General features: G+C 47.7%; 1 protein-coding gene across 6 annotated transcripts in view; it reads left to right on the top strand.

Annotated features, from left to right (window-relative positions):
• Positions 1 to 27,251, top strand: part of CTPS2 (CTP synthase 2) — a 2,467,148-nt gene that overhangs the window by 1,978,351 nt on the left and 461,546 nt on the right. For all 6 annotated transcript variants that reach the window (XM_069636801.1, XM_069636799.1, XM_069636802.1 and 3 more), the window contains one exon: positions 6,642 to 6,697. In XM_069636801.1, coding sequence (XP_069492902.1) covers positions 6,642 to 6,697 — 56 coding nt within the window. The remainder of the gene's footprint in view (positions 1 to 6,641; positions 6,698 to 27,251) is intronic.

Below are 27,251 nucleotides of genomic sequence, written 5' to 3'. Positions count from 1 at the left end.
GTTACAGAACTCTGACAAACCCAAATGGGAAAGCGCACTATGTGAAACTGCATGATATCGATACAAAGACTTTGCATTGAGGCTGGGGGAACCAGCAAGATTACAGGAACCTGAGGAACCTGTGTGGGCAAGCACCATATGTATAGTGCATGAACTGAGAGCGAACAAGTGCAACAGACTTGGTTGCAAGAGACGTGTATTCAGAGGAAACATACACAATTGAAGAACTATTTTTCCAAGGGTTGGGCCAGGCAGAAACCACAGACAGAGGCTATTGCTTTGGCCTCATTCTTTCTGTTAGGTTTTTTCTATAGTGGTAGAACAAGTTAGCTGGTTAGGATTCAGGCAGGACGTTTTGCTTTGTACATTGTCATGTAGCCTTAGTTATAGTTTCGAAAGGTAGGGGACTTCCTTTATAGAAATAGGGCAAATAGGAGTTTTATTTTATTTTAAATAAAACCACTTTGAACGGGACAATAAGTTGTCTGACTCATTCTTGTGGTTCGCCACATATGGTGGGATCTGGACAACCCGACAGAGAGTTGGCTCACGTTGGAGAGTCTATCAACTGGCATCCCCACTTACACATGAGATGGACTGGGCCGACTCACCAGTAGAGTTAGGCTTTCAACACCCTGATTGGACAGAGTCTTGTCATTACCCAAAAATCAAGATAGTAGGTTGGGCCTCACCTTCCACCCCTTAACATCCAAGGCCATCCCAACCATCAGGAACAATTTAGAAGGGAATAATGATCATCTCTTTAGTCCCTGTGACTAATGGATTCCAAGTAGAGATAAGGTTATCATTTCTTCAGAGCTTCAGATACTCATCCCCACTGGTTTGATACTTTATGTGACCCCGCCTACAAAACCATTGGTGGAGGAAAAGCCTAATGGTGTTACCCATTTTCCCTTGTGCAGGAGAGTTGAAATGTATCCTGCTGAATTACTCTTCCGAATCTATTAAGATCCAGTGAAAAGACTTGGTTGGGTATTTAATATATGAGGTCCTCCTGGAAAACCTATCAACCCGGAGGACTGGAGAGAGAGGTGTAGAGAACCTCAGGAGACAGCATATTGGGATTAAACACCTAGGAATATTTTAGTATGTACTGGGTTGGAGAATGACCCTAACCTTAATACAAATTAAGGCCAAACTTCCCACCTATCTGGAGAACATAGGGTCCTCTGATGTCCAAGTATTCTATGAATCCCCCGGCCCAGTAGAGAGAGAATGCCCTGAGAGTCGCATGTCCACACGCTCTTTATCCTCCCACAGAAACAGTTTCTCTGTGGACAGCAAAGAGGAAGAAGAATTTACCCCAGAGATTATGACATGCTGCTCAGAGGGGTTTGAGACATCCAAGCAGTTGGGGGGAGTAGTAGCGAATGAGATTCCCCAAGATAGTGAACCCTTTAGTGATACTCCCAATGGCGAAATCATGGGGTAATTGTATAATTCCACCGCTATCTCTACTTCCCACCTCGAGACACACATGTTATTTGTGCGGGGGAATTCAGACTTTTCACAAGATGTTTCCCCTGAAGTTTTTGTCTCCACCCACCTAACCATCCACACAAAATCATGTAAGGATCAGGACTACCCTGATAGAAACTCTCAGGCTGCCTTTTGCCACTACCCTATATACCCAGACATTTACCCTGCCTCCATCCTTGGGAAAAGAATGTCCACCTTATTCTTTCCTTAAGAGCAGAAAATCACTAGGAAAAGGCAAAAGCAACTATCTGTATGTGAGACACCGAACCATCTGTAGTGTCCCCGCGACCATCCAACAGCAGACGGTTTGGGCTAATCTGGATACAGGGAGTAAGTGGTGTGCCGTACATCCATGATGAATAACCTTGGGGAGGGAAAGCCCACCAAAGGAGGAAATTTGATGTGTCCATGGACACACCTAAATGTATCCCCTGATTAGAATACCTATAACTATCTTGTGGAAAGAGGTGGATATAAAAGCTGCTGTAATTCCTAGGGTACCTGTCCAATTAATTCTAGGTAGTGACATGCCACATTTCCATCGGTGTTGCCCCAGATTGCCCAGACAGAGCACAAGGTAAACTCCCTATTTTCCTGCAGCCATGAATTCTCAGATAAGGGAACACCATTTGAAGAAAAGTAAGAACTGTCTGCATGGACTTGCGGAAACAACCACCAACAAAAAGCAAAGAACTCTGAAGAGGAGAACCTCTCTGTAAAACATTGAAAATGGAAAGAAGAAAGAAATGTGAACCTTTTGAGTTGTTTCCCAAACAAGGGGTAGCCTCTCATTTGACAGGGGGAGTATGTGACGAATCCTGCCTATACATTCTTTCTCCCCAGAGGGGAACCACCCCCTGTGAGTCTAGGGAGATGAGCTCACTAAGTAAGACCCGTCCTAGGGTTCTGGGCAAGTGGGACCTCACTGGGAGTGACTGCCCTCTTGGGGACAAGGACTCCCATTCTGATAAGGAACTCCTGGTCCAGAGAACATTATCTGCCTATATGGGAATTGGAAAGACGGTTGTTACTTCTGTTTTGAATGCTTCTGTTTGGGAAGCACCAAACAGTGACAGTTCCTTTATCTCTTTGGTTTCAGGTAATGCTGGATCTCACCTGAACGCCAACATCAAAGGGCATCAACAGAACCCTCTTATTTCTGATATCACTTTGGATGCACTGAATAGTGACATTTCATCAGACTCTTTGGCTTCAGGTAATGCTGGATCTCACCTGAGCGCCACAGTCAAGGAAGAAGGATACAACCCTTTTGATCATGATGATGTGTATAAATCCAGGAGGAACTGTGAATGAGAGAAAAGTGGTACGCAGGGAGATGACTGAATCCCACACAGAGGCAAACCTCTGTGGAGAAGACGTCCTGGAGAGGTGGAGCCATGCTGTGCTGTGGAGCCAGTGGTGGCATAGAGAACGAGCCCAATGCTTGCCAAATGCTTGAAGGCTGGCATCCCATCCAGCCGAGAAGCCAGAGTCGGATGGAGAGGTGGAGACAGGGAAGCACCCATTTCCTCAAGTCACGCGGCCATGAGAAAGCCCTGGTAGGCCTGGGGCCTACAAGTCGACGCCGAGACTAGATCACCAGGGTGAGTCTGAATCCCTAAGCTCCATCCCCGAAGGACGTTAGCTGCCAGGAGAAGAAGGACCAGAGAAGCAAACGCTCCCACGGATAGAGTACTGCTGAGAGGTACAGAGACTGTGAATCAAACCTGGGAAAGCTACGAGGTTTCAGGAACCCGAGAAACCCAAGAGGGTGAGTGGCTCATGTGAATCCAAGCAAAAGAAGTGCAAACACTTTGAATCAAGACTGGCAGAGCCTGCGGGATTGCGGGAGCCTGAGAAATTCAGAGGCTAAACGCCCTGTGTGAATCAGAGGAAGAGAAGTAGGAACACTTTGTACAAAGGCGGGGAGAGCCTACAAGGTTCAGGAGCCTGAGAAACACGAACAGGCCAGCATCCCTGTGAATCTGATTGAGATACAAATACTTTTAGTCTAAGCTGGAAAATCCTACAAGGTTACGGGAGCCTGAGAAACCCGAACAGGAAAGTGTCCTTGCGAACCTGATAGCAAGAGGTATGAACACTTTGAACCAAGGCTGGGAAAGCATATGAGGTTTCGGGACCCTGAGAAACCCAAAGGGGCAAGCACCCTATTTGAAACTGCTTGATATCGATACAAAGACCTTGCATCAAAGCTGGGAGAACCAGCAAAGTTATGGGAACGTGAGAAACCTGTGTAGGTAAGCACCCTATGAAAAGTACATAAACTGAGAGCGAACAAGTCTACCTTAGAGCCAAAGGACTCTGGGAAGTCCAAGAGCCACGGACTGATATCAAGAGACTTGTATCCAGAGGAAACATACGAACAATCTTTTGTTTTTAACATTGACATCTGCCAAGAAGACGTGAACTGTTGTAAGAGATTGAAGAGCTATTTTTCCAAGTGTTGGGCCAGGCAGAAGCCACAGGCAGAGGCTATTGCTCCAGCCTCCTTCTTTCTGTTGGTTTTTTGCCTTAGTGATGTAGGGCCAATTAGTTGGTTATGATTCGGACAGAGAACCTTTTGCTTTAGACATTGCAGTACACCTTTAGTTATAGTTTCGTTAGGTAGGGAGCTTCCCTTATAGAAATATGGCAGGTTGGTGTTTTATTTTATTTTGAATAAAACCACTTTGAAATTGTCATTAAGTCGTCCAACTCCTTCTTCTGGTTCGCCACAGAGCCCACCCTGTTTGTATGCTAAATCGTGTGCTTCCTCAGGCCTTAGAAACATAATTGTCATATCAGCATACAGTTATAATTATGTTTTTTAGAAAGATTGATATATTTTTATGTAATGAAAGGAAAATTGCATTGGTCCTCGGGGTGGGGTACTACACTTCGACAGGTGGCAGGCCGATCTACAACCTTTTTCAATAGCTCTTTTAGGCTACCAAGGCCATGGCCGGATCCTCAGTTGCGCTTTCATATACCTATTGCAATTGCATGTTATGTTATGTTATGTGACATTTGTATATCGCCTGCTGTCATTGGTATGGTGTTGATGTGCTGTGAGGATGAAGTCCTTTTGAAAGACTGTAGTCTCAGTTGAGAAGTAGTGAGAGGAGTGGTACAATGTGTGTGTGCATTTATAGCCTAATCAAAGGTAGGTAGGGACTGGCTAAGTCCCTAACAGCAGCCCACATTATCTGGTGTGAGGGTTGGTGCTGTTTCCAATTGTCAAAAGAGTCAAGCGATGTGAAAAGCTGCACCGAATTGCGCGTGGGACTGTTTTCCATGGATGGTGGTGCTCTGGCCACGAGTGATGTATGTTTAGGGTGGGGTATTGTCAACTTTTGTGCATGTCAAATGTGTGGCAGGGGTAACAGAGGCGAAATTCAATGCAATAAAAACGCACACCCTGAGAAGCAGACGGCAAGTGTGGCAAAATTACAAAGAGTAGCGAGATTCACAGTGGCAGAATTCAAACTCGGAACACACTGGGAAGCACCATGCAACTGTGTTGAAGAACTATATTCGAAATAGAAAGCTAGCAAAAGTTATGTTACTAAAGGGTTTTCTTAAATTTTGGCTCATGGTCCTGGTGATAACCCTTTGCTGGACATTAGGCAATGTATTTGATTGAATCAAATCAAGACTACAGCTGGCAGAATGTAATTATTATTGTTATTTTTACATTTATTAAGTGCACATAACCCAAGGGCATCGAGGCGCTGTTACAGCCAGGTACTTCTAACTTGTTGAGAAGAAGGAAGAAAGAAGAGAATAACAGAGCAAGGGTATAGCGTCAGGGGGTCTAGGTAAAGAGCCACGTTTTAAAAGCTTTTCTGAAGGACCAGTACGATTGTTCCGCCCTCAGCTGAGGTGGAAGTGAGTTCCATTGATGAGCGGGCACCGATGTGAAACTAGCACCGCCACTTTTGGCTCGCTTAGATTTGGGCAGGCCAAGTCTGTGGACGTAAGCCCTCCTGATAGGTCTGGAGGACTGGGCTTTAACAGAGCTTTGAGTCAGGTTAGGTGGTGCCGAGTTGGACAGGCATTGGTGCGTGTTTGAAAGTGTTTTGAAGATGATCCTTTCCCTGACCTGCAGCCAGTGGGCATTGCTTCTTTCCTCTGATATGTGCTCTCTTTTGTGAATGTTAGTGAAATGAAAGCCTGGGGCCGTCACCCTCAACCATGATTATACAAGACTTGATATTATTAAGAGCCTGAGAGAGGGGACAGATTAGCAGCGGCTAGCCACTCTTAAGCCACTGTAAATGAAAGCCAGGTTATGGTTATCGAGGAATAATGTAGACAAACACAGGACAAAGTGCACTGTAAGAAAATGCTGCTTACAATACTACAGTAGAAACATTGTATTATTGTTCAATGATGGTGGGGGAGGTTACCTTTTGAAAAACAATAGATATATACTCGCAAATATTGTTTGAAGTGTATGCTAATAACGATGATGATGATGAAAATAATGATAACATTGTTATTACAATTATCTTCGCTTGCAAGTGTTGCCCACAAAGGCTCTGGCTATGAAGTGCTCCTGAGCACGCATGAACCTGCATTAACAAAAGAACACCCATGAGCTGTGTGGCAAGAGTATACATGTGCAGAGACCGGAAGCTTGGTTTAATGACAACTGGGCAGCTGATTGTGAATGAATAGCACTTTGCGCAGTTTGACGGTTGCATTGCGGTGCAAAATAGTGGGGTTGTGTGTCAATAAATAAGAACAATATGTTGATGCCAAATATTGTAAGAGGCAGGCACCTCTGGATGTTTTCCTTATAAACGAGGGTTCTTTGCAATAGAATGTGCATAATTGAGTTAGCGTTCCCACCCAGCCTTTGGCGATTGGTCACTAGTAACATGAAGTGTATTTTTAAAGAATATTCCCTCTTTTATTGCAACACCTACTGTTAAAATGAAGAAACAAAAAGCAGATACTTGTCTAGGAACCTGCTACAGATCTCAATAAATAGGATGTATTTCAATTCTTCTTTAGTTTTTTTAATCGGTTTTTAAATTAAATCCCTCCACCCCCATATAATTGCGTATCATTGTTTGTCTTCTAAATGAGATCAAGTTAGTATTTATGCTTTTAATATGAATGTGTCTGCCTTTCAGGAAATCTTTATGGTGGTGTTCCTGTAATAGAAGAGCGGCACAGGCATCGGTATGAGGTAAAGACTTCCTGCTCTCGCTTACCATTCAGCAATGATACTTTTTCTTGCACTGTGTGTGGAATAGTATGCTTCTGTTGCCTTATTAAATATCGTCACATTTCTAACCAAAAGGTCAATTGCTTGTGAGTTTGCGGGCTGCTTCAACTTTCAGAAACACTGAGGAATTATACATGATCAGAATCATAACTGCTGCTTAACATATGTGAACAAATAAAGGTAATTTCGAAGAGATTAAAGACAGCGCTGACTTTCACAGAGCCTTTGCGTAGGAACTGTGCCTTATTCAGCTCTTAAAAGGACAGAATGTATTTTAAGAAACACTTTATTTTAAGAAAGAATTCATGTTTTCGATTGAACAAAATAATTTAGGAAGGTATGACAACAGAGAGAGTTCACCAATATGCCTTCTAGTTAATCAGTAGGTGTGTATTCGAGTTGTATTTTGGATTTTTACATTGAGAGGCACACTTTTTTCTGCTTTTATATAAAAATGTAATACTACAGAGAAGTTTCTCTGAGTACATTGTGCAATGATTCAAGGTATGTTACATGATTAATATAGCTTCAGATTCAAAATTGTTTACTTTCGGTGTTAGGTCATAAAACCACATTATAAAAACACACATTTAATCACTTTGTGCATTATTTCACCGACCTGGCGGGTGAAAAGGCACCCACGAGCAGAACTCGTAGTTTGACGGTCCAGTAACTACGGTACCGACAAGTTTACCAGTACCGTAGTTACCGGACCGGCAAACTTGTATTGAGGCCCATTGATTGTAACAGAGTTAGTTAATGATTTTCTGATGCTGAAACCCAGAGCTGGGAGAGGCTGAAGCATAGAACTGACGTGGGTACTGAGGCTGGGTGTGTCAATGAAGGGCAAAGTCTTGCTGAACACAGCTGTAAGCATCTGACTAGGTGGTACATGCCAGACCCTGAGTGACACGGAGAAGTGCAATCTCAGCTCCGTAGACCCCAGACTCAATGACTTTAGCAGCAAGCACAGGACCACGCACTACAGGTTCATTGTGTGGAATAAGGACACAGAGCAGAGGTTACCTGAGCTACCAATGGAAGTACTACTCAAAAGAAAGTTAATGAAATCTGAGAAAGTGGTAAGGAAAATGCAATGTTGACAGAGACTTGAGACAAATGTGCTCCTTTTTGTAGACTGCTGACAGGAACAAAGTGTGGGACTATGGGAGGAGTAGCTTCATTGGATGCTGGTGCTTGTGGTATCCCTGGCTGTGGTGGCCACTATGTACCCTACCCCTCCCCGGTTGAGGGGTTAGATGAGTTACCACATTCTGAGCCTCAATCTAGATAGGTCAATTCTTGCCCTTCATGTGCAATTATCTTGGGAACAGCAGACTACTAGCTTATTTATATTTATGAATGGCTCTGCTCATCCATATTCATGAGTGTATTTTGCGCGAATAGTAGATATCAGCCTGTTGCCCCTTTTACACAACTCTGCCACTGATTTTGTGCACACATTATTAGTGAACAGCTTCATTCTACCTTACAAAGGATTAGCTATTTAAATGGATATTTGCACTTTCAATCATACTGTTATAATTCTGCACCAGTTTACAACCACCAATATTATTCATGGTAACATCCTGCACTATTTAGTGCTCCATTTGTTTAATGAGTTCAAACACTAACTCACATTCTAGCTCTATCTTGGGCTTCTTCTGATGGTCTGTTGTGTATAGGACTATTTATGCTAAACCCAACTTGAAGCCTAATTTTGAAACTTTTTCTAACCCTAACTCAAACCAACAAGCTAATGCAAACTCATAGCTTTTCTGGCAAATGTATTACAGCCCTAGCAGGCGGTCTATTGGAAATTGTGCTCCACTTTGTTGTCACATATGGCCTCAAAAATGCACCAACTCCCAGATGTAGTTCAAGAGTTTAAAAAAAGAAAACCAGAAACAAGCTTAATGGCTATCCTTCCCTCTAACATGAGGAGGGACAGTCCCACCCTACTGCAGGTGTCCCTCAACCACAGGATGGTACCAGTGATCTGTAAATATCCCATCAATCACCAACAAAAACAGCTACTTGCCCAACATAAAATCAAAAATCAGGGGTGCTCTAGTGTGTGCCCACCAAAAACGGCATTCAACACCAACCGCACTAAATGACTAAGCAACCCCCTAAAAAATTAGAAGTGAATAAACAGTGACTCAATGGGGTCTCCCCAGCTCACACAATAACTGTGGAGCACCCTAACATTCTAAACAATATATTCAAAAATAAAGTTTAACCTCATATCATTTTCCTGTCAAAAATCAACAATTTCTTCTAAATATAATTAATCCTTTCAAGCGCTTCCCTCAGCACCTGGTTTCAACACTTATACACTAATGTTATGAAAAAATGCTGTTTCTCAAAGCCTTCTCATTTGTCAATTTACTCAGCGGGCGTCTGTCATTTCAACCGCTAACTGAGCGTCCCTACTAAAAAAAAAAAACAGTATACATGTATGTGAAAAAAATCCCTAAAAGAACACATTAATTGAATGAGTTCATGTTCAACTCTACATTTTCAAAAGAGTGAGGGTGAGCCCTGGCCCACTTTCAGCCTGGCACCAAAAAAACACATGAATTACTAAACTTCTTTTGCATACTTATACATATATTAGCTTCAACCCTTCCCATTGCTACTTGTTTCAATCATATTTCCATGAATCTTCATTATTTTTTCTGTTTTATTCACACACACACACACACACATCTTTTCATTCCTGCCAACAAGGGTTCATTTTTACAAAGGGCAAATTGCTCTTTCTATGTATATAACTTGGCTCTCAACTGCTTTCACTTAAAAAGCTATCTTTTTCCCAAACTCTGCGTAGCTTTGAATCCTTGCAACTATTTTTACCTCTTGACTCTGTCAACTTCTTATCTCTTAACTTTGAACAAGAGCTTTTAACTACTCTCAGTGCATTTTTTTAACATCAATCTTCATAGTGTACTGCCAGCGCTGGCTTTCTTCCAACTGCGCACCGCGTATAAAAGTGGTCCTGTCTTTGTGTAATTTCACTTTCAAAGTATGTAATATAGGATATCACCTTCACTTTTTGCTGGAGAAGAGAAATCTGGTGTCGGTTTTTGCCTTAACTCATTTTAATGACCCTTTTTTCTCCAAATACGCAGTTGTTAAAAAAAATTGAATTATGTGCAGTTTTCTTTCACCTTCGTTTCTATGACGCACTTGGTGGATTTTTATCGTTCAAAGCTTTTTGGCTCACTAAGAATGTCAACTATGTAGGTATATAAAAATTAACCCTGTAGCTACCGTCACCCGCCCGCCTCAAGGGTGCAAAGTTAGTCATCATTTTGGCCTCATTTTTTCTATCATTTAACCAGCAGCTTTAAAAATATCTCAAAACAACAAATGTAAGTTCGCCCATCAATGGCTTGCTCAAACCTCTTCCTTTTTTTTTTACTGATCCCTGCCTACTTTTGTGATTGGTGCAAATCACCTCCCCATAATAAATAATGTAATTTCTTGACTTCATCTCGACTTTTTATAGCTCATTGTCTCTCTTCGACATCTTATTTTTAAAACAGACATATAGACAGACAGACAGTCGACTCTTCACATTAATTCTCAGCGCTCTTCGCTTTATCTCTGCCCCTAAATATACCCCGATAGGGGTGTAAGTCATCACCTATCATAAACCTGTTTATGTGCCGGCTATTTTACCCCACTTGGGGTTTTGTAATGACTTCTTCCAGATCTTACTTAAGGTAGGAAAGCAGGCTTTCAGACGCTCTTCGTCTCAGAGACGTACTTTGTCTTTTTCTAAACAACCCCCATTACTTTTCTAAAACTACCAAGTTGCTCTTCTAAACTACCACATTACTTTTTAAACCACTGATTACTTTTTGATTACTTATTGATTAATTATTGATTACTTATTCCTTTAATATATATGTCTTACTATTCTTTCTTCCTTTGCCCTTGTCCACCACAATACATACCTTAATTCACAGATGCCAAATGCCATGCTGACAGCCATGGGAGACCCCTGTCATGGTATGAGAAAGCACACTGCAGTTTTGCCACTCACCCGTCACTCCTAGGTATCTCACCATCTCTGTCAGCATGCCATCATAAGCCTGGGTTCTTGTTCCTGGAAGATTTTCATGGTCCCTTTGCATGGTCGCCATGTGTATAGGGGGACCCTCTGCATCCCCTCAAGCCCTCTGACATCTGTGGACGTTAGCACTGGAGACAAGAACACAGGAACGGACGCCCAGGCACAAGTTCACAGTCATCTTTAATACAGGTTCAGAAGACACTGGAAGCAGCGCACAGAGCTCCTACCATCAGCTTGCTTACATAGGCTTATTTCAATGACGCAATGTTTTCATGCAAATTCAGGATACATTTCTTATTGGTTCACTTAACTAGAATATAAGCCCTCCTTGTCTTTGATTGGTTGGCTTATATGTCACTCACAAAGCCCACACTAACTCATTTTGGCAAGCATAGGTTGACTGAGACATAGACTGATAAGCTCATTCCAGTCTCAGCTAAACATAATTATACATCCTTTAACGCCTGCCAAGAACCAGCTCTTATCGACTTCTTGAGGTCCTGCCAAATTTACTTGGCAGCTAGTACTGTGAAAAACTTCATGAGGTAATCTTATTTGTTGCTAAGTAAGCAGCTGTTCTGTCTAATTGGTAGCCTTCCCATGCCTTTATCTGATTTACTATCAATCATTGTCTGCTTTCCCTGCCAACATTTCTAAATATACCCTTGCAGGCATACTTATCTCACAGTGAACTGCTGCCAAAGAACTATTCTCCATCACCATAATACAGGCCTTTTGCAACCTGCTCCCAAGACGCCATTTTGTATTTTGCCATCCATTTTAGAATCTATATCAGTCTGTTCAGCCTAGATGTTCAGCTATCAATGGTGAGTTGTTATTTACTTTTGAGCATAACTCCTTTTCTATTCAGTTTTCAGATTATATTTTTAGATGTTCATGATGTGTGTGTAATACCTGAGACACTCTGCACTTCCTGGGTCATTCTGACCCCAAAACTATATATCGCCCTATATGCACTCTTTATTTTCAAAAAGCACTATACTTCTGATTTTTGCAATGCTGGAACCATTCAGTTCCAGTATTCAGTTTACAATGTGAACAGAGGCACTGACAATGTTGGAACATTCTTTAGGCAAACATTCTTTTTGTGATAATGACGAGCTGCTTCCCTAGGAAGCAATGCAGGAAGGCCAGTCCTGGTATGTTCACATCTGCAGAGTTACACCAGCAGTCCGACAACTGCATTCTGAACTCTCTGCAGCCCATACATTAGCATGACCCAGATTATCAGATGTACTTTTTTGCAAAATCTGGAGACGTTAACCCTCCTCTGAGTGGGTGCCCGTGAAGTGCTTGGTCCTCCTTGTTTGCTATCAGAGGATGGGCCTGTGGGGGTGAGATGGGCATGCCGTTAGTCATCTCTGTGCCGTCGTATGGTCTTGCAACATGGAGTACAAACCTTGTGATATGATGCCTGTGCATGGTGTTTACAGTTTACGCATTGCAATATTTAATTGTGCATATTCTCAAGTGTTTCCAGTCACCACCAGCAAGATGGTGGTGGACATCGGTGCACAAAATAGGTGATTTGGCCGTCATGGACTTGTGTCATTATCACTGTGCAATTGCAGGGTTAAATGTCATACGGGGAGAGAGGCGTGAGGGGACCAGGATGAGAGGGGGTGTAGTACAGGTGGTGGGGGACCCAAAGGGCTGAGCATGTGCTGATGGGAGCCACATGGGTAGGTGGAAGGGGGAAAGGAGTACAGTCTGAGGGATGGGGTGGCCCACAATCGGGCTAGTCCATGGAGGGATGTGCCAGTGCTGGTAAGCGATGCTGGGGGTGACTGGACAAGGATGGACTTACACCAGTGTTACTCACGAGGGACCAGGTCCCAGACAGCCTTGTGTATGAGACAGAGGGTCTTGGAATTTATCCTTGCAGTCACTGGGAGCCAGTGGAGTGCATCCAGGGCTGGAGGGGAGCAGCCCCAGGGATTGAGGCCTAGATTGATCCATGCAGCACTATTCTCGATCCGTTTGAGGGGGCAAATGGAGGTAAGGGGTAGATTGAGGGAGAGGATGTTGCCGTTATCAAGCCTAGTGGGAAACTGTGCTCTGGTGACATTGGGCTTCTGGGGGTGGGTGAGGTATGGGGATGCTCCTGAGGTGGTGGTTCTGTAAATTGGACCTCTTGCTATGGTCCATGATGTGTTCAGGCGAGGTGTGAAATAAGTCAAAGGTGACACTGAGGACTGTAGCCTCTCAGGGGAGTGTGGGGAGGGGGCATATGGAGGGTGGCCATGAGTGGGTGGGTAACAGGGTGCAGGCATCACAATGAGAGGCTTCTCTGTCTCGCTGACTTTCAGACAGGGATCGTCATCAGAGCATGTAGCACGATTAGCAGTCAGGCACTCATGTATGAGAGAGGATGGATAGGAAGTAGAGGATGGCAGTTTGAAGTTGAGTGTGTGTCATCAGCATAACACTGGGAGTCGGGTGCAATGGTGGTGGTTGAATGGACCAGAGGGGCAAGGTAGCTGTTGGGGAGCCATGGCAATTGAATGGTGCCCTAAGGGACGCCACAGGTGGGTAGTGGGATTGAGGTGAGGGAAGGACACTATTGCACTTGTTTTTTTTTTCAGTCTGACAGGTAGGCGGTCAACCATGCCAGTGGCAGGTACGTCAGGGCACTTTGGATGAATGCATGCATGTGAGTGTGTCACAGGGCAGATTGCTTGTGGTGCATGCATGCTGTCTTGGAGGATGTGTGCCTTGTGTATGTGTTGCTTGTCATGGTGTTAATGTCTGCACATGACCAGTACTCATGCAGGAATTTGTGTTTGGAAGTTTGGGGGGGCAATGTTTGTGCACCCTTGGCCAATGGCCATGGTTAGTTGGCCACTCTGTGGGTTGAATGTGGTCTGTTGTTGTGCAGTTGGACATGTGTATGTGTGTTGTGCTCTTAAGCAAAACAGAAAGGTGATGGCTGGAAGGTTTTGAATTAATCATAACCACGGGCAAAGCTCTGGGCAACCGTCCAGACCATCGTTTTTCAGCCTGCCAAAGCCATTACAGAAGGGGAAAAACCATATGCAAATCAGGCTTGGTCCTACCCCAAAAGGGGCAGTCCAGCCCGAACTGCTAGGTCACATCCCTTCTGCACGAGACCACAAGCATCCCCAGACATGTTTCAGCCTTTTTGGGCGTCATCAGTGAGGAGTAGCTTGGGTCTCTAGGCCCGGCAGACTCGGGACCCACGTCTGGGCATACCCGTCCCACTCGGGGTGACTTAAGCAAAACAGAAAGGTGATGGCTGGAAGGTTTTGAATTAATCATAACCACGGGCAAAGCTCTGGGCAACCGTCCAGACCATCGTTTTTCAGCCTGCCAAGCCATTACAGAAGGGGAAAAACCATATGCAAATCAGGCTTGGTCCTACCCCAAAAGGGGCAGTCCAGCCCGAACTGCTAGGTCACATCCCTTCTGCACGAGACCACAAGCATCCCCAGACATGTTTCAGCCTTTTTGGGCGTCATCAGTGAGGAGTAGCTTGGGTCTCTAGGCCCGGCAGACTCGGGACCCACGTCTGGGCATACCCGTCCCACTCGGGGTGACTTAAGCAAAACAGAAAGGTGATGGCTGGAAGGTTTTGAATTAATCATAACCACGGGCAAAGCTCTGGGCAACCGTCCAGACCATCGTTTTTCAGCCTGCCAAGCCATTACAGAAGGGGAAAAACCATATGCAAATCAGGCTTGGTCCTACCCCAAAAGGGGCAGTCCAGCCCGAACTGCTAGGTCACATCCCTTCTGCACGAGACCACAAGCATCCTCAGACATGTTTCAGCCTTTTTGGGCGTCATCAGTGAGGAGTAGCTTGGGTCTCTAGGCCCGGCAGACTCGGGACCCACGTCTGGGCATACCCGTCCCACTCGGGGTGACTTAAGCAAAACAGAAAGGTGATGGCTGGAAGGTTTTGAATTAATCATAACCACGGGCAAAGCTCTGGGCAACCGTCCAGACCATCGTTTTTCAGCCTGCCAAGCCATTACAGAAGGGGAAAAACCATATGCAAATCAGGCTTGGTCCTACCCCAAAAGGGGCAGTCCAGCCCGAACTGCTAGGTCACATCCCTTCTGCACGAGACCACAAGCATCCCCAGACATGTTTCAGCCTTTTTGGGCGTCATCAGTGAGGAGTAGCTTGGGTCTCTAGGCCCGGCAGACTCGGGACCCACGACTGGGCATACCCGTCCCACTCGGGGTGACTTAAGCAAAACAGAAAGGTGATGGCTGGAAGGTTTTGAATTAATCATAACCACGGGCAAAGCTCTGGGCAACCGTCCAGACCATCGTTTTTCAGCCTGCCAAGCCATTACAGAAGGGGAAAAACCATATGCAAATCAGGCTTGGTCCTACCCCAAAAGGGGCAGTCCAGCCCGAACTGCTAGGTCACATCCCTTCTGAACGAGACCACAAGCATCCCCAGACATGTTTCAGCCTTTTTGGGCGTCATCAGTGAGGAGTAGCTTGGGTCTCTAGGCCCGGCAGACTCGGGACCCACGTCTGGGCATACCCGTCCCACTCGGGGTGACTTAAGCAAAACAGAAAGGTGATGGCCGGAAGGTTTTGAATTAATCATAACCACGGGCAAAGCTCTGGGCAACCGTCCAGACCATCGTTTTTCAGCCTGCCAAGCCATTACAGAAGGGGAAAAACCATATGCAAATCAGGCTTGGTCCTACCCCAAAAGGGGCAGTCCAGCCCGAACTGCTAGGTCACATCCCTTCTGCATGAGACCACAAGCATCCCCAGACATGTTTCAGCCTTTTTGGGCGTCATCAGTGAGGAGTAGCTTGGGTCTCTAGGCCCGGCAGACTCGGGACCCACGTCTGGGCATACCCGTCCCACTCGGGGTGACTTAAGCAAAACAGAAAGGTGATGGCTGGAAGGTTTTGAATTAATCATAACCACGGGCAAAGCTCTGGGCAACCGTCCAGACCATCGTTTTTCAGCCTGCCAAGCCATTACAGAAGGGGAAAAACCATATGCAAATCAGGCTTGGTCCTACCCCAAAAGGGGCAGTCCAGCCCGAACTGCTAGGTCACATCCCTTCTGCACGAGACCACAAGCATCCCCAGACATGTTTCAGCCTTTTTGGGCGTCATCAGTGAGGAGTAGCTTGGGTCTCTAGGCCCGGCAGACTCGGGACCCACGTCTGGGCATACCCGTCCCACTCGGGGTGACTTAAGCAAAACAGAAAGGTGATGGCTGGAAGGTTTTGAATTAATCATAACCACGGGCAAAGCTCTGGGCAACCGTCCAGACCATCGTTTTTCAGCCTGCCAAGCCATTACAGAAGGGGAAAAACCATATGCAAATCAGGCTTGGTCCTACCCCAAAAGGGGCAGTCCAGCCCGAACTGCTAGGTCACATCCCTTCTGCACGAGACCACAAGCATCCCCAGACATGTTTCAGCCTTTTTGGGCGTCATCAGTGAGGAGTAGCTTGGGTCTCTAGGCCCGGCAGACTCGGGACCCACGTCTGGGCATACCCGTCCCACTCGGGGTGACTTAAGCAAAACAGAAAGGTGATGGCTGGAAGGTTTTGAATTAATCATAACCACGGGCAAAGCTCTGGGCAACCGTCCAGACCATCGTTTTTCAGCCTGCCAAGCCATTACAGAAGAGGAAAAACAATATGCAAATCATGCTTGGTCCTACCCCAAAAGGGGCAGTCCAGCCCGAACTGCTAGGTCACATCCCTTCTGCACGAGACCACAAGCATCCCCAGACATGTTTCAGCCTTTTTGGGCGTCATCAGTGAGGAGTAGCTTGGGTCTCTAGGCCCGGCAGACTCGGGACCCACGTCTGGGCATACCCGTCCCACTCGGGGTGACTTAAGCAAAACAGAAAGGTGATGGCTGGAAGGTTTTGAATTAATCATAACCACGGGCAAAGCTCTGGGCAACCGTCCAGACCATCGTTTTTCAGCCTGCCAAGCCATTACAGAAGGGGAAAAACCATATGCAAATCAGGCTTGGTCCTACCCCAAAAGGGGCAGTCCAGCCCGAACTGCTAGGTCACATCCCTTCTGAACGAGACCACAAGCATCCCCAGACATGTTTCAGCCTTTTTGGGCGTCATCAGTGAGGAGTAGCTTGGGTCTCTAGGCCCGGCAGACTCGGGACCCACGTCTGGGCATACCCGTCCCACTCGGGGTGACTTAAGCAAAACAGAAAGGTGATGGCTGGAAGGTTTTGAATTAATCATAACCACGGGCAAAGCTCTGGGCAACCGTCCAGACCATCGTTTTTCAGCCTGCCAAGCCATTACAGAAGGGGAAAAACCATATGCAAATCAGGCTTGGTCCTACCCCAAAAGGGGCAGTCCAGCCCGAACTGCTAGGTCACATCCCTTCTGCACGAGACCACAAGCATCCCCAGACATGTTTCAGCCTTTTTGGGCGTCATCAGTGAGGAGTAGCTTGGGTCTCTAGGCCCGGCAGACTCGGGACCCACGTCTGGGCATACCCGTCCCACTCGGGGTGACTTAAGCAAAACAGAAAGGTGATGGCTGGAAGGTTTTGAATTAATCATAACCACGGGCAAAGCTCTGGGCAACCGTCCAGACCATCGTTTTTCAGCCTGCCAAGCCATTACAGAAGGGGAAAAACCATATGCAAATCAGGCTTGGTCCTACCCCAAAAGGGGCAGTCCAGCCCGAACTGCTAGGTCACATCCCTTCTGCACGAGACCACAAGCATCCCCAGACATGTTTCAGCCTTTTTGGGCGTCATCAGTGAGGAGTAGCTTGGGTCTCTAGGCCCGGCAGACTCGGGACCCACGTCTGGGCATACCCGTCCCACTCGGGGTGACTTAAGCAAAACAGAAAGGTGATGGCTGGAAGGTTTTGAATTAATCATAACCACGGGCAAAGCTCTGGGCAACCGTCCAGACCATCGTTTTTCAGCCTGCCAAGCCATTACAGAAGGGGAAAAACCATATGCAAATCAGGCTTGGTCCTACCCCAAAAGGGGCAGTCCAGCCCGAACTGCTAGGTCACATCCCTTCTGCACGAGACCACAAGCATCCCCAGACATGTTTCAGCCTTTTTGGGCGTCATCAGTGAGGAGTAGCTTGGGTCTCTAGGCCCGGCAGACTCGGGACCCACGTCTGGGCATACCCGTCCCACTCGGGGTGACTTAAGCAAAACAGAAAGGTGATGGCTGGAAGGTTTTGAATTAATCATAACCACGGGCAAAGCTCTGGGCAACCGTCCAGACCATCGTTTTTCAGCCTGCCAAGCCATTACAGAAGGGGAAAAACCATATGCAAATCAGGCTTGGTCCTACCCCAAAAGGGGCAGTCCAGCCCGAACTGCTAGGTCACATCCCTTCTGCACGAGACCACAAGCATCCCCAGACATGTTTCAGCCTTTTTGGGCGTCATCAGTGAGGAGTAGCTTGGGTCTCTAGGCCCGGCAGACTCGGGACCCACGTCTGGGCATACCCGTCCCACTCGGGGTGACTTAAGCAAAACAGAAAGGTGATGGCTGGAAGGTTTTGAATTAATTATAACCACGGGCAAAGCTCTGGGCAACCGTCCAGACCATCGTTTTTCAGCCTGCCAAGCCATTACAGAAGAGGAAAAACCATATGCAAATCAGGCTTGGTCCTACCCCAAAAGGGGCAGTCCAGCCCGAACTGCTAGGTCACATCCCTTCTGCACGAGACCACAAGCATCCCCAGACATGTTTCAGCCTTTTTGGGCGTCATCAGTGAGGAGTAGCTTAGGTCTCTAGGCCCGGCAGACTAGGGACCCACGTCTGGGCATACCCGTCCCACTCGGGGTGACTTAAGCAAAACAGAAAGGTGATGGCTGGAAGGTTTTGAATTAATCATAACCACGGGCAAAGCTCTGGGCAACCGTCCAGACCATCGTTTTTCAGCCTGCCAAGCCATTACAGAAGGGGAAAAACCATATGCAAATCAGGCTTGGTCCTACCCCAAAAGGGGCAGTCCAGCCCGAACTGCTAGGTCACATCCCTTCTGCACGAGACCACAAGCATCCCCAGACATGTTTCAGCCTTTTTGGGCGTCATCAGTGAGGAGTAGCTTGGGTCTCTAGGCCCGGCAGACTCGGGACCCACGTCTGGGCATACCCGTCCCACTCGGGGTGACTTAAGCAAAACAGAAAGGTGATGGCTGGAAGGTTTTGAATTAATCATAACCACGGGCAAAGCTCTGGGCAACCGTCCAGACCATCGTTTTTCAGCCTGCCAAGCCATTACAGAAGAGGAAAAACCATATGCAAATCAGGCTTGGTCCTACCCCAAAAGGGGCAGTCCAGCCCGAACTGCTAGGTCACATCCCTTCTGCACGAGACCACAAGCATCCCCAGACATGTTTCAGCCTTTTTGGGCGTCATCAGTGAGGAGTAGCTTGGGTCTCTAGGCCCGGCAGACTCGGGACCCACGTCTGGGCATACCCGTCCCACTCGGGGTGACTTAAGCAAAACAGAAAGGTGATGGCTGGAAGGTTTTGAATTAATCATAACCACGGGCAAAGCTCTGGGCAACCGTCCAGACCATCGTTTTTCAGCCTGCCAAGCCATTACAGAAGGGGAAAAACCATATGCAAATCAGGCTTGGTCCTACCCCAAAAGGGGCAGTCCAGCCCGAACTGCTAGGTCACATCCCTTCTGCACGAGACCACAAGCATCCCCAGACATGTTTCAGCCTTTTTGGGCGTCATCAGTGAGGAGTAGCTTGGGTCTCTAGGCCCGGCAGACTCGGGACCCACGTCTGGGCATACCCGTCCCACTCGGGGTGACTTAAGCAAAACAGAAAGGTGATGGCTGGAAGGTTTTGAATTAATCATAACCACGGGCAAAGCTCTGGGCAACCGTCCAGACCATCGTTTTTCAGCCTGCCAAGCCATTACAGAAGGGGAAAAACCATATGCAAATCAGGCTTGGTCCTACCCCAAAAGGGGCAGTCCAGCCCGAACTGCTAGGTCACATCCCTTCTGCACGAGACCACAAGCATCCCCAGACATGTTTCAGCCTTTTTGGGCGTCATCAGTGAGGAGTAGCTTGGGTCTCTAGGCCCGGCAGACTCGGGACCCACGTCTGGGCATACCCGTCCCACTCGGGGTGACTTAAGCAAAACAGAAAGGTGATGGCTGGAAGGTTTTGAATTAATCATAACCACGGGCAAAGCTCTGGGCAACCGTCCAGACCATCGTTTTTCAGCCTGCCAAGCCATTACAGAAGGGGAAAAACCATATGCAAATCAGGCTTGGTCCTACCCCAAAAGGGGCAGTCCAGCCCGAACTGCTAGGTCACATCCCTTCTGCACGAGACCACAAGCATCCCCAGACATGTTTCAGCCTTTTTGGGCGTCATCAGTGAGGAGTAGCTTGGGTCTCTAGGCCCGGCAGACTCGGGACCCACGTCTGGGCATACCCGTCCCACTCGGGGTGACTTAAGCAAAACAGAAAGGTGATGGCTGGAAGGTTTTGAATTAATCATAACCACGGGCAAAGCTCTGGGCAACCGTCCAGACCATCGTTTTTCAGCCTGCCAAGCCATTACAGAAGAGGAAAAACCATATGCAAATCAGGCTTGGTCCTACCCCAAAAGGGGCAGTCCAGCCCGAACTGCTAGGTCACATCCCTTCTGCACGAGACCACAAGCATCCCCAGACATGTTTCAGCCTTTTTGGGCGTCATCAGTGAGGAGTAGCTTGGGTCTCTAGGCCCGGCAGACTCGGGACCCACGTCTGGGCATACCCGTCCCACTCGGGGTGACTTAAGCAAAACAGAAAGGTGATGGCTGGAAGGTTTTGAATTAATCATAACCACGGGCAAAGCTCTGGGCAACCGTCCAGACCATCGTTTTTCAGCCTGCCAAGCCATTACAGAAGGGGAAAAACCATATGCAAATCAGGCTTGGTCCTACCCCAAAAGGGGCAGTCCAGCCCGAACTGCTAGGTCACATCCCTTCTGCACGAGACCACAAGCATCCCCAGACATGTTTCAGCCTTTTTGGGCGTCATCAGTGAGGAGTAGCTTGGGTCTCTAGGCCCGGCAGACTCGGGACCCACGTCTGGGCATACCCGTCCCACTCGGGGTGACTTAAGCAAAACAGAAAGGTGATGGCTGGAAGGTTTTGAATTAATCATAACCACGGGCAAAGCTCTGGGCAACCGTCCAGACCATCGTTTTTCAGCCTGCCAAGCCATTACAGAAGAGGAAAAACCATATGCAAATCAGGCTTGGTCCTACCCCAAAAGGGGCAGTCCAGCCCGAACTGCTAGGTCACATCCCTTCTGCACGAGACCACAAGCATCCCCAGACATGTTTCAGCCTTTTTGGGCGTCATCAGTGAGGAGTAGCTTGGGTCTCTAGGCCCGGCAGACTCGGGACCCACGTCTGGGCATACCCGTCCCACTCGGGGTGACTTAAGCAAAACAGAAAGGTGATGGCTGGAAGGTTTTGAATTAATCATAACCACGGGCAAAGCTCTGGGCAACCGTCCAGACCATCGTTTTTCAGCCTGCCAAGCCATTACAGAAGGGGAAAAACCATATGCAAATCAGGCTTGGTCCTAACCCAAAAGGGGCAGTCCAGCCCGAACTGCTAGGTCACATCCCTTCTGCACGAGACCACAAGCATCCCCAGACATGTTTCAGCCTTTTTGGGCGTCATCAGTGAGGAGTAGCTTGGGTCTCTAGGCCCGGCAGACTCGGGACCCACGTCTGGGCATACCCGTCCCACTCGGGGTGACTTAAGCAAAACAGAAAGGTGATGGCTGGAAGGTTTTGAATTAATCATAACCACGGGCAATGCTCTGGGCAACCGTCCAGACCATCGTTTTTCAGCCTGCCAAGCCATTACAGAAGGGGAAAAACCATATGCAAATCAGGCTTGGTCCTACCCCAAAAGGGGCAGTCCAGCCCGAACTGCTAGGTCACATCCCTTCTGCACGAGACCACAAGCATCCCCAGACATGTTTCAGCCTTTTTGGGCGTCATCAGTGAGGAGTAGCTTGGGTCTCTAGGCCCGGCAGACTCGGGACCCACGTCTGGGCATACCCGTCCCACTCGGGGTGACTTAAGCAAAACAGAAAGGTGATGGCTGGAAGGTTTTGAATTAATCATAACCACGGGCAAAGCTCTGGGCAACCGTCCAGACCATCGTTTTTCAGCCTGCCAAGCCATTACAGAAGAGGAAAAACCATATGCAAATCAGGCTTGGTCCTACCCCAAAAGGGGCAGTCCAGCCCGAACTGCTAGGTCACATCCCTTCTGCACAAGACCACAAGCATCCCCAGACATGTTTCAGCCTTTTTGGGCGTCATCAGTGAGGAGTAGCTTGGGTCTCTAGGCCCGGCAGACTCGGGACCCACGTCTGGGCATACCCGTCCCACTCGGGGTGACTTAAGCAAAACAGAAAGGTGATGGCTGGAAGGTTTTGAATTAATCATAACCACGGGCAAAGCTCTGGGCAACCGTCCAGACCATCGTTTTTCAGCCTGCCAAGCCATTACAGAAGGGGAAAAACCATATGCAAATCAGGCTTGGTCCTACCCCAAAAGATGCTTGTGGTCTCGTGCAGAAGGGATGTGACCTAGCTGTTCGGGCTGGACTTCCCCTTTTGGGGTGGGGCCAAGCCTGATTTGCATATTGTCTTTCCCCTTCTGTAATGGCTTGGTAGGCGAAGAACGATGGTCTGGAGGGTTGCCCCGAGCAATGCCAGTGGTCAAGATTCAGTCTAAACCTTCCAGCCATCACCTCTTTGTTTTTGCTTTGTCACCCCGAGTGGGACGGGTATGCCCAGACGTGGGTCCCGTGCCTGCTGGGCCTAGAGACCCAAGCTACTCCTCACTGATGATCCCCAACAAGGGTGAAACATGTTTGGGGATGCTTGTGGTCTCGTGCAGAAGGGATGTGACCTAGCAGTTCGGGCTGGACTTCCCCTTTTGGGGTGGGGCCAAGCCTGATTTGCATATGGTCTTTCCCCTTCTGTAATGGCTTGGTAGGCGAAGAACGATGGTCTGGAGGGTTGCCCCGAGCAATGCCAGTGGTCAAGATTCAGTCTAAACCTTCCAGCCATCACCTCTTTGTTTTTGCTTTGTCACCCCGAGTGGGACGGGTATGCCCAGACGTGGGTCCCGTGCCTGCTGGGCCTAGAGACCCAAGCTACTCCTCACTGATGATCCCCAACAAGGGTGAAACATGTTTGGGGATGCTTGTGGTCTCGTGCAGAAGGGATGTGACCTAGCAGTTCGGGCTGGACTTCCCCTTTTGGGGTGGGGCCAAGCCTGATTTGCATATGGTCTTTCCCCTTCTGTAATGGCTTGGTAGGCGAAGAACGATGGTCTGGAGGGTTGCCCCGAGCAATGCCAGTGGTCAAGATTCAGTCTAAACCTTCCAGCCATCACCTCTTTGTTTTTGCTTTGTCACCCCGAGTGGGACGGGTATGCCCAGACGTGGGTCCCGTGCCTGCTGGGCCTAGAGACCCAAGCTACTCCTCACTGATGATCCCCAACAAGGGTGAAACATGTTTGGGGATGCTTGTGGTCTCGTGCAGAAGGGATGTGACCTAGCAGTTCGGGCTGGACTTCCCCTTTTGGGGGTGGGGCCAAGCCTGATTTGCATATGGTCTTTCCCCTTCTGTAATGGCTTGGTAGGCGAAGAACGATGGTCTGGAGGGTTGCCCCGAGCAATGCCAGTGGTCAAGATTCAGTCTAAACCTTCCAGCCATCACCTCTTTGTTTTTGCTTTGTCACCCCGAGTGGGACGGGTATGCCCAGACGTGGGTCCCGTGCCTGCTGGGCCTAGAGACCCAAGCTACTCCTCACTGATGATCCCCAACAAGGGTGAAACATGTTTGGGGATGCTTGTGGTCTCGTGCAGAAGGGATGTGACCTAGCAGTTCGGGCTGGACTTCCCCTTTTGGGGTGGGGCCAAGCCTGATTTGCATATGGTCTTTCCCCTTCTGTAATGGCTTGGTAGGCGAACAACGATGGTCTGGAGGGTTGCCCCGAGCAATGCCAGTGGTCAAGATTCAGTCTAAACCTTCCAGCCATCACCTCTTTGTTTTTGCTTTGTCACCCCGAGTGGGACGGGTATGCCCAGACGTGGGTCCCGTGCCTGCTGGGCCTAGAGACCCAAGCTACTCCTCACTGATGATCCCCAACAAGGGTGAAACATGTTTGGGGATGCTTGTGGTCTCGTGCAGAAGGGATGTGACCTAGCAGTTCGGGCTGGACTTCCCCTTTTGGGGTGGGGCCAAGCCTGATTTGCATATGGTCTTTCCCCTTCTGTAATGGCTTGGTAGGCGAAGAACGATGGTCTGGAGGGTTGCCCCGAGCAATGCCAGTGGTCAAGATTCAGTCTAAACCTTCCAGCCATCACCTCTTTGTTTTTGCTTTGTCACCCCGAGTGGGACGGGTATGCCCAGACGTGGGTCCCGTGCCTGCTGGGCCTAGAGACCCAAGCTACTCCTCACTGATGATCCCCAACAAGGGTGAAACATGTTTGGGGATGCTTGTGGTCTCGTGCAGAAGGGATGTGACCTAGCAGTTTGGGCTGGACTTCCCCTTTTGGGGTGGGGCCAAGCCTGATTTGCATATGGTCTTTCCCCTTCTGTAATGGCTTGGTAGGCGAAGAACGATGGTCTGGAGGGCTGCCCCGAGCAATGCCAGTGGTCAAGATTCAGTCTAAACCTTCCAGCCATCACCTCTTTGTTTTTGATGTGTGTTGTGCTCTACATTTGCATGCCTGCTGTCATTGTTTTGGTGTTGCATGTTGTACTCACCACCCTCTCCAGGTGTCCCTGCACCAGCCTCTGCCGCTCCCACTCCCTCTATACCTTCAAGTTTCAGCACACTGCTGGATTTCTCCTCCCATGGCATTAGTGTGATTGGTAAGGCGTTCCCACTGCCAGTGGCCAGGCATTCTTTGTGGTGGTCTGACAGCAGGCTACAGACCCTCAGGCGGAGCTCATCCAACTGCTTATAGTAGTCGTGTTCTGTGCAGGGCACGGGTCCCAGGGCTGACTCCTTCATCACAGCTGCACACAGGTGTCATTTTTTCTGAGCTGTGTACTTCGCCTGGTGTTCCGTGGCGAACAGCTCTGTAGCATGCTCAACAATGCTATCTGTTAGGATGGTCAGTTCCTGCTTGGAAACACGTGGATTGCACTGCTGTCTTTCTGGGATCCTAGATGCCATGCCTGCTGGTGAAGTGCCAGTGTCTGTGTGTCCGGATGGCTACAGGAAATGGGTGATTCTAAGTGGATTGTGTTTTCTAATATGGCTGCCAGCAAACTTCCAGTTCTGGTGTTGATGTTGTTTCTGGTACCGGTATTACCATTGCCAGTGTTTCTGTGAGTTTCATGTCGTTGCACCATTTACAGCATGTTGGAATGTGCACTCCTGTGATGTTGTGATGTGCCGTTGATTCCGTGGTTACTATTGCCAGAACCGGTGCCACCGGATCCACAGAATCACTTGTAAAACACCAGCAAACCTGTAATGAGGGCCATTCCATGATGAGGGCCATTCCATCCCCATCACCAGCTGGCCACATATTCCATAGGTATCAGGTAATAATGTCCCCATACATAATGTCGCTGTGAAAAGCCATTGGTGACATTATATTGGTGACATTATGTATGGGGACGGGTTGCAGGGATATCCCCTGCTCCCCTTGTAAAAATAAAAAATAAATCTGGGTTTGCCGGGGTGTCCCCTGCATGTTCAATGTAATAATGTCTCTGCAAAAAACTGCGACATTTTTGTCAGGAGACATTTTTGCAGGGACATTATTACATGGAACCATTCCATAACCCTTGCCATGACCCAAATCATTATCTTAGCCTTATCCTAACTGCAACTCTGAAACGTACCCTAATGCTTCTCTACCTTAACCTGCCGGTGTATCCTAAACACAATCCTATGCCAACATCACCAGCCCTCTGCAAGCTCCCTTTCCAATTCTTGAACACTTACCCAAACCATTACTCTAATAGCCATAGCCTTACCATAACTCCTGCCCTAACACTTACCCTGACTCTTAATCTACCCTAACCAAATGCAACATCACTGGCCCTCCCAAAACCACCCTAACCCTAATCCTTATGCTAAATGTAAGCAAAATCTTTACTCTAACCCTAATCCCTAACTGTAAACCAGGAACTCACAAGCCCCCTGCAATTTTGACTACTTTTTGCTTGACTACTTTTTCACTGCAGAGGTATTTTCACCACATTGTTTTCTCTGACTACATTGTTGGTGCCAACAATATCATTGGGTATCATATAAACAAATCTAAATCCCTAGTCTTAAAGTCCAACTTAAAAATAATTTAGCAAACAAAAACTGTTCTTTTAGGCATTCCCCTGGTAGTAGTTACTCACAGTCTGGATCTTCTTTCTGCCCTCTGTGCTTCACCTGTTTGCTTCCTTCCAGGTGCTCTGCTGGAGTCAGGAGTTAGGTTTTGCTTCTTCTTGGGTTTCCTCAGTGGGCCTCTGCAAGCTGTTGGCTGTCATGCTTTCCCACGCCTCTTTCAGATCCTTAATGGTCTGAGGTTTGTAGGTCAGAGCTCGTCACACATCCTGACACTTTTTATATGTCACAGGTTTATCCTCAGTTCTGGTCTCAGTGATTGATCGGTTTTCTCATCAGGCCCCCTGCCTTTTTGGACCCTTGCATGCTTCTGAGCGTTATGTATTCCCAGCCTCTGTGTAAGGTCTGTTTTAAGATCTTGGTTTTCCAAATGTCTACAAGATCTTCTTCCAGACCATTGTTCTCAGATTCACCTTAGATTATCTTTCTGTACCTTCGACTTGTGATTCTTTTTGGTTCTTCAAATAGAGCCAGCTTTCCAAGTTAACAATGAGTGGTTTCTTAGGTTTAGATTGTTATGTTTGGGCTGTTTCTTTCATTTCCAGGTTTTCTCCCAGACCGCAGAATCAGTTCACAGTGATCCTTTTTTGACAGGCTGTTTCTCCAGGCTTCAGATTACGTCTTTTGCCAAACCTTTGAGTGAAAGGCCACAATAGACCTTTTTGCCTGGTCGACTCAGATTGTTTTTTAGGTCACCTGCCAGACATTTGAATCAGACTTCAGGCTGGCCCTTTTCGCTAAGCTGTTTTCTCATGTTTCTTATTAGGTTTTTCACCAGACTTTTCAGTCAACTCACACCTGGCCTTTCCGTCAGGCCGTCTCTTCAGTTGCAGTGATTGGTATTTCTCCCCGGTCATCTGGGTCATTGTCAAACATATGATATTTTAATTCCCCTCCTGCCAAGGGTCATTCTTTCCCCTCTGGTTACTGGTGAAAATCCTAGGCTTATAGCCCATGGGTTCCTCAAGGGCAAGAGGTGCAGCTCTCCCCTGCTTAGTCCTCTTCTTTTTTCAAGGCTTCTTCTGTTGGTTACAACCTCTTCTGGTCATCTGTA

The sequence above is a fragment of the Ambystoma mexicanum genome, chromosome 7p (genome assembly GCF_040938575.1).
Source record: "Ambystoma mexicanum isolate Mex_15411 chromosome 7p, UKY_AmexF1_1, whole genome shotgun sequence".
Lineage (NCBI taxonomy): Eukaryota > Metazoa > Chordata > Amphibia > Caudata > Ambystomatidae > Ambystoma > Ambystoma mexicanum.
Note: the sequence above shows the minus strand (reverse complement) of the source record. Positions and strands in the feature narration are given on the sequence as shown.